Here is a 13,049-nt window from a genome sequence, read left to right as displayed (position 1 = left end):
GTTCAAAAGAATTATATTAAAAATAAAATTCTCTTGTGCTCCTTCCTTCCTTTCTCAGTTTAGGGATCAAAATACTGTTCTGAATAGCATCTGGCTAGTCTCCATCCCCACTGTCTTAAGATTCTGAACAGCAGGGCATCTCCTTGAATCATATTTATCTTTGTGTAAACACTTATGAAATCTCCAGGGTCACTTTCTGCTGGAGCAGAAAGGGGTGGCTAAGGGACAGAAACGAGAGGGAGCCTTTTCACTGAATAATTCCTTTTGTATTTTTAAAAATGTGAACTATGGAAAACAAGTAAAAAGTGAAATTCCATATATAAGAGAAAAAGTCCAATGGTTTTCTGGCTGCTGACCTCTTCCCGAAAAGGCTGACTGCTTCAAAAGAAGCCTGCTTGCTGTTCTGCTTGCACTCTTGCCCCCACTCTCATCCTTTAACCACACAGCCATCGAATGATCTCTTAAAACCCTATACTGGATCGCATCATTCCCCTGCTTTCAACCTTAATGGCTTCTCATGACACCTATAACAAAATCCAAACTCTATGTCCAGCTTACAACCTATTTCATCTGTCTCTCCAATCTCATCCTTCCCCTTACCCACTATGTCCTGGAACACCCCACTGTCGTTCCTACCATGGCTCCTTGTTCTAGCTATCCTCTCTGCTGGGAATGCTCTCTGCCGATATTCTTGCATGGCTCCTTCTTGTCATTCAAGACTCAGTTTAAGTATCATCTCCTCAGTCACTTCCTAACTACCAAGGCTAAAGTATCTACTCGGTTTCTACAAACCTCACTTGATTTTACTTCTCTACTTAGCATTTACCGGTAGTACCTGATATTTTCTTCTTGTTTCTTTATCGTCTATCTCTTATTATTAGAATGTAAATTCCATAAGATTAGGGACTTTATCCATTTTTCACTGTTGAAGAAGCACTATATCATGGTGAGGAACACAAAATTCAAAACCTGGCTCTGTCACTAATTAGCAGTGTATCTCTGGGCCAATTGTTTAGGGCCTCTAAAGCCTGTTTCCTTATTCATAAAGCCAGGATAATAGTGCCTGCCTTCAAGGTGCTGCTATAAGGTTTAAAGTTGTGAAGACTTACAACAGTTTAACATACAGTAAGAGCAAGCGCTTATGTTAAGTATTTCTCCAGTGACTACAGCAATATACGTAGACACTCAGCAAATATTTAATCAATGAACTTCTGTAATCAGGAGAAAAATAAAAAATAAAAATAATTTAAGAAAGTCAGTACTTGTAAGAGCACACTATAGGTAAAGTATGATGTCAAACTTCCTTAGGACAACCTCCTATTACTTTACCTCATATCCAGTATAAGACTGGGTTGAATATTCAAAATCTGAATCAGGTCCACCAGGGCAGTATCTGCCAATACAACCAAAGAATGAAGATGTCAGATACAAAATTTAGTTCAACAGTCTAGTTCAGGTATCTGCAGTCTCCATAAAATTCTGAGAGCAAACACGTTTCATATTCAAATCCTAATCGAAGAGCCTACCTTTAAAGTATCTACAATTAATATATTTTCTACTGACAAGTAAACACAATAAACATATGAGGAACATCATAGTAGTCATTTTCAGAATATTGCAGTCACTATTATTTCAGAGATTTACACTTTTAGGGGCAAGTAACAGCACCTAACTTTTCCTAGGTTTAGAATGATACTCACAGTGCTCTCTTGGTAACTATACTTAAGAAAATCTTTCATTTAATCTTCCTACCTAGAATCATGCATTCTGCCTGTTTTTCCAATTATCTAAATTTAAGAAGTTTAAAGGTTATTTATAGAGATAAGTTTTTAATTTGATTCCTTTCTGATCCAAACTCATTTGAATTTCTGACAGAATTTAGGCAGTTCATTATCTCCTTGTTTCATTTATCAAGTTAATAGACTTTTAGTCTTTCACGTTCTATAACAATGTATTTTTTATTGTTTACTGCAACATATTAAAATATATATTTCAGTTTTAAAGCACTGAAACATCCTATCAATGGCTGCTTGTTTCAAAGAACTAACTTATGCATCTACTGAATCAAAGTTTTAATTACCAGCATGCACTGATTAAGGCTCTAGGGAATTAACTAATTCAATTAAAGCGCACAAGCGCACACACACACATACACACACACACACACGCTTGAAGAAAATCATCATACTTACACACATATATTTCCTGTAAAACTGATGTGTGGGCATCTGTGGGGTTTGCACATCACAGCCACAACAGCAATCTACAAAAGATTAATAAGAAAGCTATTATGGAATAATGAATACACAATGCTGGAGAGTGGTTATCTCTCAGGAGGGAGAGGAATGCAATCAGAGAATGGCACATAAGGGACTTCAAAGTATTGGTAATACTGTATTTCTTGAGCTGAGCTATGGGCATAAGGGTGATCTCTTTTTGATGTGTTTAGTCTCTAAAATATACATATGTATTTGTATACTAGTTATTAAATAGTAATATTTTACAATAAATTAAGTGCAAAATAAGGTATCAATCATTTTCAAAGTCACAGTGATTCTCTTACTCTGATTTATTTTACTAAAATACCCTAAAAGAAAAAAATTATGCAAGTCTACAAAATTGTATCTAAATGCATTAATTGAATATATGTAAAACTGGAACTCAGCCTCCTCATGGACATATTAGATCTCAATATTCAGAGCAGACACTATTAAACTAGGAGCTACACTCACAGAGTGTATGTAAAATATTCTCAGAAGAGTCTGTCAGAGCCTTCCTGGGGTGAGGACATTATGTGCTTGAGAAAGAGGGTGATAACAGAGACAGAAGTATGATTACGTACGGGGGGAGTTGGCCAAATAAGGCTATAGACTAAGGTGAATGCAAGCCAAGTTTCTTACTATCAGAGAAGAAAGCTATAAATATAGAAAGGGAGAGAACTTGGATGGAATGGAAGGTATTGCTGTGAACTCATAGTTTGACAAATACACTGATATGCAAATAAATATAAATGCAAATGTGTTAGTATACGTATATGCAGGTGTATATGTATACATACAAATATACTTCCTTGCTTGGTCCACTAGAGGGTCTAGGAGCAGCAACACTCTAATAGCAATGAGTATATCTAGCACTCAGATCTTGGTTTCTAAATACCCATCTCCAGTGAAATAAACCAGGGCTCTTTGGAGAAATGGCTGATTCCAGACCTGGGGCAAAGAAATGACAAATGAGCCTGAAACATTTTATTATGACAGAAAGCTAGAAACTGCTCAAAGAATGATGGAGACATTTAAAAAAGACACAAAAACCAGCTTGAAAGGGCTCTCTCACTGGTCAAATCAAGGATCATTTGTACATCAAAATAAATAATGATAGTAACAGACTATAACCCACCAAATAGGAAACCATTAATCCACTCATACAAATAAATGAATGAGGAAACTGAAAATCTGAAGAATTACAGAAAACTTACATAGCTTCAAAGTACTTCACCACACAAAACTTAATTACAAAGTGGAAAAGATTAACTTCACAGAGGAGAAGCCTGGGAGACACTACCTTGATCAAAATGAACAATATCAGAAAGAAGAACAAAGATGGAGGTATCATACTTCCTGATTTCAAACTATACTACACAATATGATATTGGCATAAAAACAGACACATAGATCAAAAAAGCAGAGAGCCCAGAAATAAACCCCTCATGCATGGTCAATTAATTTACAACAAAGGAGCCAAGAATATACAATGGGGAAAAGACAGTCTTTTCAATAAATGGTGTCGGGAAAACTGGACATCCACATGCAAAAGAATGAACTAGACCATTATCTAACATGACACACAAAAATTAGTTCAAAATGGATTAAAGACTTGAATGTAAGACCTGAAACCATAAAACTTCTAGAAAAAAAATGCAGGCAGAAGTTCCCTGACATTGGTCTGGGTATTGAATTTGTGGATCTGACTCCACAAGCAAAGGCGACAAAAGTACAAAAATAAGTAAGTGGGACCACATCAAACTAAAAAGCTTCTGCACCATCATAGGAAACCATCAATAAAAGGAAACCATCAACAAAAGGAAAAGACAACCTGCTGAATGGGAGAAAATATTTGCAAGTCATATATCCAATAATTAATATCCAAAATATATTAAAAAACTCAACTCAATACAAAAACCAATCTGATTAAATAATAAGCAGAGAACTTGAACATTTTCCCAAAGACATACAAATGGCCAGCGGGTACACGAAAAGATGTTCAACTAATGTTGATGTTCACTAATTATCAGGGAAATGCAAACCAAAACCATGAGATATTATTGTTAGAATGGCCATTATGAAAAAAAAAAAACCAAGAAATAACAACTGTTGATGAGGATATGGAGAAAAGGGAACCTTCATGCACTGCTGGTGGGAATATACATTGGTGCAGCCACTACTGAAAACACTATGGAGGTTAAAATTAAAAACAGGTCTACCATATGATCTGGCTATTCCACTTCTGAGCATTTATCCTGAGAAAATGAAAATACTAATATGAAAAGATAAAAAGATATATGCACCCCTATGTTTATTGCCACACTGTTTACAATAGCCAAGATATGGAAATAACCTAATTACCCATCAATGGATGAATGGATAAATAAGGTGCGATATAGATGTATATACAGTGGAATACTGCTCGGTCATAAAAAAATGAAATCTTGCCATTTGTGACAACATGGATGAACCCTGAGGGTATTAAATGGTAGATGAAATGAGTCAGAGAAAGACAATACCATATGACCTCACTTATATGTGGAATATAAAAAAGAAAACAAAACTAAACTCATATATACAGAGAACGGACTGGTGGTTATCAAGGAGGGAGGGGGCTGGGAGAGGGACAAAACAGGTGAAGTGGGTCAATTGTATGGTGATGGATGGTAACTAAACTTATTGTGGTGGTTACTTTGTAGTGTATACAAATATCAAATTATCTTATACACCTGAAGCTAATATAATGTTATATAGAAATTTTATCTCAATAAAAATGTTACAATAGCAATTTACCTCAATGAAAAGAAAGAACATTATCCATGACAGGACAAATTGAAACTATATATATATATATGTGTGTGTGTATATATATATGTGTGTGTGTGTGTGTATACACATATGTATACATATATACACACACATATATATACACGTGTATATATATACATATACACACATACATATGCATATGTATATATACATATATACATATACATGCACACATATATATGTGTGTGTGTATATATATACACACACACATATATGTGTGTGTATATATATACACGTATATATATACACATATATGTGCGTGTGTATATATATACACATATATATACACACACACACACACACATATATATACACACACATATATACACACACACATCACCTGATTGGATACAAGAATACATTATCACTTCTGTGATGTTCCAATGCTAAAGATGTATAACCTGAACCTAATTATGAAGAAACATCTGATTAAGACAAATTGAGGAACCTGCTACAAAATAACCTGCTTGAAATCTTCAAAAGTGTTAAGGTAATGAGGGCAAGGAAAGGCAGGAAGTGCCCAGAGTGAAGAGACAGGACAACCAAATGCAACATGTGATTCTGAACTGGGATCTGTAGGTCACTATTGAAATAGTGGGTGAAACTTGAACAAGATCTGAGGATGAGATGACAGTATTTATCAGTGCTAAATTCCTGACTTTGATGCTGTATTGTGGTGATTTAAGAAATGTCCTTGTTTGTAGGAAATGCATACTAAAGTATTCAAAAGCAACTTACTTTGCAACTTACTCTTAAGTGGTTCAGGGGGAAAATGTTCTTTATATTGGACCTTCAACTTTTCTGTAAGTTTGATTATTCTTCATAATAAAAATTATTAAAATTTAAAGCATTAAATAGTGATCTAGAGAAAGTCCAAAATTTCAAAAAAATTGCGATTCTGAATGAAAAATTTAGATTTTCAAACAAATGTTTTTAATACGAGCCACTGATGAGATCAGTCTAATTCAACAATTGAGGGCCCAGTACATGGGCCAGGTTCTGAGCTACACAGAACAAATGGGCCTTGAGACCACAAAAATATTACTGCACTGTTTCTGTCCTCTGAAAACATACCTATCTAGGTGAGGAAGACACATAGAAAAAGGCTATTTTGGAACCACATGGTAAGAAGCATGTATAAAATACCAGGAATGCCAAAGAAGGCAATTAGCCCTGACCAGGGAAGTCAGAGAAGCCTTCCAGAGATGCTGATTAGGGTTAATTAAGTCAAGAGGATAGGGTAAGGTGGGGCCAGGGAAGTAAAGTGCAGTAGTTTTCGAAGAGTTTTTAAGTAGAACTCTCCTTTCAAGTAACATTTTACTTAAAACCTCAATTTATAAATGAGATAAAAGCTACAGCCCTGGGTGAAACAGAGATGTCCCTGCTCCTATGGTTTCACTACTTATTATGCCCCATAGTAGCTTCAAAAGACTTCTACGGAATTCAAGTTTTATAGAGTACAGTTTAAAAATTACTGGTAAAGTAGAAAAAGCAATGACTTTGGATTCAGTCAGAGAGATGTAAGTTTGAATCTTTGCCCCTTACTGTGAATTTTCCTATTTGGTACAATGTAGGCAATAGCACTTACCTCTCAAAACTGTTTTGAGGATTAAATCAGAAACACAATAGCCAGTATGTAAGAGGTGGGCAACATATGGTAGCTGTTATTATATTTAATGTTGATAGGTAGTAGTAGTAGTAGTAGTAGTAGTAGTAGTAGTAGTAGAAGAAGAAGAAGAAGAAGAAGAAGAAGAAGAAGAAGAAGAAGAAGAAGAAAAAGAAGAAGAGGAGGAGGAATAATCATGGCATTCTAAGCAAAACAAACACAAAAAACTCAAATACAAACTCAAAATGGATCACAGACCTACATGTAAAGTCAAAACTATAAAACTTCTAGAAGTTAATACAGGAGAAAATCTAGGTCACCTTGGGGTTTACAATGAGTTTTTAGATCAACACCAAAAGAAAGATCCATGAAAGAAAAAATTAGTAAGTTGGACTACATTAAAATTTGGAAGTTCTGCTCTGAGAAACTCTTAAGAGAATGAAAAGACCCATACTCAGAGAAAACGTATGCAAAACACGTCTGATAAAAGATATGTATCATAAATATACAAAGAACTCTTACAGTTTTAGAATAGGAAAACAACCCAATAGGAATAGAGCAAAAGATCCAAACAGACACCTCATCAAATAAGATATACCAATGACAAATGAGAATATGAAAGATACTCAATATATGTCATCTGGGGATTGCAAACTAGAACGAAATACTACTTACCACACACCTATCAGAATGGCCAAAGTCCAGAACACTCACAACACCAAATGCTGGCAAGCATGTGGAGAAACAGGAACTCTCATTGTTGGTGGGAATGCAAAATGGTACAGCCATTTTGGAAGACAGTTTGGCAATTTCACAAAGCTCAACCTAGTCTCACTGTATGATCCAGAAATCATGCTTCTAGGTATTTACCCAAATGAGTGGAAAACTTAGGTGTACACAAAACTCTTCAGACAATGTTTATAGCAGCATTGTTCGCAACTGTCAAAATTTAGAAGTAACCTAGATGTCCTTCAACAGGAGAATGGATAAACTGTGGTAAAGACAGTGGAATATTGTGCACTTCTAAAAGGAAATGGACTGTATCAAGCCACTAAAAAGACATGGCATAGCTTTAAATGCATATTGCTAAGTGAAAGAAGGCAATCTGAAAAGGCTATGCATACTGTTTGATTCCAACTACATGACATTATGGAAAAGGTAAAACTATAGACAGTAAATAAATCAGTGGTTGCCAGAAGTTTGGAACACAGTAAAGGATGAATAGGGGAGCTTCAGGGCAGGGGAAATATTCCATATGATCCTGTAATGGTGGATACATGACATTATGCATTTTCTAAAACCCAAAGAATACACACCACTATAAGTGACCCTAATATAAACTATATGCTTCATTTAATAACAAGGTAGTAATACTGGTTTATCAATTATAACAAATGTACCAAATCAATGCAAGGGCAACCTGGGAAGGGAGGAAAGGAAGTATATGGGAACCCTGTGTACTTTCTGCTCATTTTTTAGGTAAACCTAAAACTGCTGTTAAAAAAAGTAAAAAATCACCACCAGAGTAATAGCAGGAATAAAAGCATGAAGGATAGGATGCATAGCAGACAGGGAATGACAGTCAGCTGTATATGTACCTCTGATACTTTTATATTTTTAATTTAAAAAAAATTTTTATTTTAATTCCAGTTAGTTAACATCCAGTGCTGTATTAGTTTCAGGTATACGATATGGTGATTCAACAATTCTATTCATCATCCAGTGCTTGTCACAAATGCACTCCTTAATCCTCATCACCTATTTAACCCATCCGCCCAAACCCCTTCCCTCCGGTAACGATCAGTTTGTACTATATACTTAAAGTCAGTTTCTTCATTTGTATCTCTCTTTTTTCCCTTTGCTCATTTGTTTCTTAAATTCCACATACGAAATCATATGGTATTTGTCTTTTTCTTATTTCACTTAGCATTATACTCTCTAGCTCCATCCATGTTGTTGCAAATGGCAAGATTTCTCATTTTTTATGGCTGAATAATATTCCAGCGTGCGTGCGTGCGCGCGCGCACGTGTGTGTACACACACCATATCTCTATCCACTAACTGATCAATAGACACTTGGGCTGCTTTCACAATTTGGCTATTGTAAATAATGCTGCAATAAACAAGGGGTGCATGTATCCTTTTGAATTAGTGTTTTTGTATTCTTTGGGTAAATACCCAGTAGTGTGATTCCTAGATCATAGGGTAGTTCCATTTTTAAATTTTTGAGGAACCTCCCTACTATTTCCCACAGTGGCTGCACCAGTTTGTATTTCCACTAGCAGTACAAAAGGGTTTGTTTTTCTCCACATCCTTGCCAACACCTGCTATTTGTGTTGCTGATTATAGCCATTCTAACTGGTGTGAGGAGATAACTCATTGTAGTTTTGATTTGCATTTCCCTAATAAGTGATGATGAACATCCTTTCATGCATCTGTTGGCTATCTGGATGTCTTCTTTAGAGAAATGTCTGTTCATGGCTTCTGCCCATTTTTAATTGGATTATTTGTTTTTTGGGTGTTGAGTTTTACCAGTTCTATACATATTTTGGATACTAACCCTTCATCGGATATTAGTAAATATCTTCTCCCATTCAGCAGGTTGCCTCTTAGTTTTGTTGACTGTTTCCTTTCATGTGCAGAAGCTTTTAATTTTGTTGTAGCCACAACAGTTTATTCTTGCTTTTGTTATCCTTGTCTCAGGAGACTAGAAAAAAGTTGCTACGGGCGATGTCAAAGAAGTTGCTGCCGGTGTTCTCTTCTAGGATTTTTATGGTTTCAGGTCTCACATTTAGGTCTTTAATCCATTTTGATTTTATTTTTGTATATGGTGTAAGTCGTCCAGTTTTCCCAACACCATTTCTTCAAGAGACTTTCACCCAATGGATATTCTCTCCTGTCCTATCAAATATTAATTGACCATACAGTTGTGGGTTTATTTCTGGGTTTCCTATTCTGTTCCATTGACCTACATGTCTATTTTTGTGCCAGTATCATGGTGTTTTGATTACTACAGCTTTGTAATGCAACTTGAAATGTGGAATTGTGATGCCTCCAGCTTTGCTTTTCTTTTCCAAGACCGTTTTGGCTATTTGGGGTCTTTAGTGATTCCATACAAATTTTAGGATCGTTTGTTCTATTTCTGAGAAAAATGTTATTGGTATTTTCATAGGGACTACATTAAATGTGTACATTGTTTTAGGTGTATAGAGATTTTAACAATATTTATTCTTCTAATCCATGACCATGGAATGTCTTTCCTTTCTGTCACCTTCAATTTCTTTCATCAGTGTTTTACAGTTTTCAGCGTATAGATCTTTCATCTCTTTGGTTAGGTTCATTTCTAGGTATTTTATTATTTTTGGCGTCATTGTAAGTGGGATTGTTTTCTTAATTTCACTTTCTGATGCTTCATTATTGGTGTATAAAAATGCACCATATTTGTATCTTGCAACTTTAACGAATTTGTTTATCAGTTCTAGCAGTTTTTCGGTGGCCTTTTGGGTTTTCTACGTAGAGTATCATGTCATCTGCAAATAGTGAAAGTTTTACTTCTTCCTTACTGATTTGGATGCTTTGCCTTTCTTTTTGTTGTATGATTGCTGCTGCTAGGTCTTCTAGTACTATGCTGAATAAGAGACTACATCCTTATTTTGTTCCTTCCTTTAGGGGAATCTCTCAGTTTTTCCTCATTAAAAATGAATGTTAGCTGTGGGTTTTTCCTATATGGCCTTTATTATGTTGAGGTATGTTCTCTCTAAATCTACTTTGTTAAGGGCTTTTATCATGAATGGATGTTGTATTTTGTCAAATGCTTTTTCTGGGTTTACAGAAATGATCACATGGTTCTTTTCCTTTCTCTATTGATGTGATGTATCGTGTTGATTTGCGAACACTGAATCACCCTTGAAATCCAGGAATAAATCCCACTTAATCATGGTGAATGATTTTTAATACATTGTTGGATTTGGTTTGCTAGTATTTTGTTGAAGATTTTTGCATCTATGTTCATCAGGAATATTGGCCTATAGATCTCTTTTTTAGTGGTGTCTTTATCTGGTTTTGGTATCAGGGTAATACTGGTCTCATAGACTAGACTTGGGAGTTTTCCTTCCCTTTTGTTTTTTGAAATAGTTGGAGAAGAATAGGTATTAACTCTTCTTTAAATGTTTGGTTTGCCTATGAAGCCTTCTGTCCTGGACTTTTGTTTGTCAGGAGATTTTTTTATTACTGACTCAATTTCTTTGCTGGTAATAGGTCTATGCAAATTTCTTCCTATTTCAGTTTTGGTAGTTTATATGTCTCTAGGAATTTATTTCTTGTAGGCTGTCCAATTTGTGGGCATATAGTTCTTCATAATAGTCTCATATAATTGAATTTCTGTTGCTTTGATTGTTATTTCTCCTCTCTCATTTGTGATTTTGATTCCTTTCTCCTGTTTTTCCTTGATAAGTCTGGCTAGAAGTTTATCAATTTTACTGATTTTTTCCCCCCAAAGAACCAGCTCCTGGTTTCATTAATCTGTTTGTTTTCTTAGTTTCTATATCATTTATTTCTGTTCTAATCTTTATTATTTCTGTCCTTCTGTTGGTTCTAGGTTTCATTTGTTGTTCTTTTTCTAGCTCTTTTGGTGTAAGTTTAGGTGGTTATTTTGAGATTTTTCTTGCTTCTTGAGGTAGGTCTGTATTGCTATAAACTTCCCTCTTAGAACTGCTTTTGCTGCATCCTAAAGGTTTTGGATCATTGTGTTTTCATTTTTGTGTTCATGTATGTTTTATTTTTTCTTTTACTTCCTGGTTGGTCCATTTATTCATTGTTTAGCACATTATATAACCTCCATGTATTTGTGGTCTTTCCAGATTTTTTTCTTGTGGCTGATTTCTAGTTTCACACCATTATGGTCAAAAAAGATGCATGGCAGGTCTTCAATCTTCTTGAATTTGTTGAGGCTTGCTTTTTGGCCTAACATGTGAACTATTCTGGAGTATATTCCATGTAAACTTATTTTTTATTTCTTTTTCTTTTCTTTTCTTTTCTCTTCTTTCTCTCTCTCTCTCTCTCTTTCTTTCTTTCTTTCTTTCTTTCTTTCTTTCTTTCTTTCTTTCTTTCTTTCTTTCTTTCTTTCTTTCTTTCCTTCTTTCTACAAATACTGTTACCCTGGCTTTCCTTTGACATCCATTTGTATGATAGATGTTTCTCCATCCCCTCACTTTCAGTCTGCAGGTGTCTTTAGGTCTAAAATGAATCTCCTGTAAGCAGCGTATAGGTGAGTTTTGTTTTGTTTTCAACGTTTTTTATTTATTTTTTGGGGGACAGAGAGAGACAGAGCATGAACGGAGGAGGGGCAGAGAGAGAGGGAGACACAGAATCGGAAACAGGCTCCAGGCTCCGAGCCATCAGCCCAGAGCCTGACGCGGGGCTCGAACTCACGGACCGCGAGATCGTGACCTGGCTGAAGTCGGACGCTTAACCGACTGCACCACCCAGGCGCCCCAAGTCTTGTTTTTTAATCCATTCTGTCACCATATGTCTTTTGATTGGAACATTTAGTCAATTTATATTCAAAGTGATTATTGATGGATATGTATTTATAGCATTTTATTACTTGTTTTGTGGTTGTTCCTGAAGTTTTTTTCTGATCCTTTCTTCTCTTTCATGGTTTGCTAGTTTTCTTTAGTGATATACATTTGGATTCCTTTCTCTTTATCCTTTGCATATCTATTAGTAATTTTTGATTTGTGGTTACCATTAGGTTTGTATGTAACATCTACAGCATACAGCAGTCTATATTAAGTTGATGGTGGTTTTAGTTTGATTCCATTCTTTACTCCTCTTCTCTACATGTTTTAGGTATATGGTGAATATTTATATCCTTTTATTTGTGAGTTCCTTAACTGATTTTTGAGAGAAATATTCATTGTTACTGCTTTTGTGTTTCTTACCTATATACTGCCACTTTTGGTCTTTTCTTTCCACTTCAAGAGTCCTCTTGAATGTTTCTTTTAAGGCTAGTTTAGTGGTCACAAACTCCTTTAGTTTTTGTTTGAGAAACTCTTTATCCAGTCCTCTTCTATTCTGAATGACAGTCTTACTGCATAGGGTATTCTTGGCTGCAGATTCTTCCTATTCAGCACTTTGAATATCATGCCACTCCCTTCTGGCTTGCAAGATTACTGCTGAAAAATCTGAGAGCCTTACAGGTTTCCCTTGTATATAACTGTGTTTTCTGTTGCTGCTTTTAAGATTTTTTTTAACCATTACTTTTTTAATTTTAATTTTAATTTTAATTACAGTATGTCTTGTCTTAGATCTGCTTTTGTTGCGGGTTCTCTGTGCCTCCTGGATGTAGATAC

The 13,049-nt window shown here is 35.3% G+C and overlaps 1 protein-coding gene across 2 annotated transcripts in view; it reads right to left on the bottom strand.

Moving 5' to 3' along the window:
- Window positions 1-13,049, bottom strand: part of ELP3 (elongator acetyltransferase complex subunit 3) — a 95,869-nt gene that overhangs the window by 70,497 nt on the left and 12,323 nt on the right. For both annotated transcript variants that reach the window (XM_045055611.1, XM_019828610.2), the window contains exons 4-5: window positions 2,193-2,263; window positions 1,330-1,393 (exon numbers count right to left, since the gene is read on the bottom strand). In XM_045055611.1, coding sequence (XP_044911546.1) covers window positions 1,330-1,393; window positions 2,193-2,263 — 135 coding nt within the window. The remainder of the gene's footprint in view (window positions 1-1,329; window positions 1,394-2,192; window positions 2,264-13,049) is intronic.

Source organism: Felis catus, chromosome B1 (assembly GCF_018350175.1).
Source record: "Felis catus isolate Fca126 chromosome B1, F.catus_Fca126_mat1.0, whole genome shotgun sequence".
Lineage (NCBI taxonomy): Eukaryota > Metazoa > Chordata > Mammalia > Carnivora > Felidae > Felis > Felis catus.
Note: the sequence above shows the minus strand (reverse complement) of the source record. Positions and strands in the feature narration are given on the sequence as shown.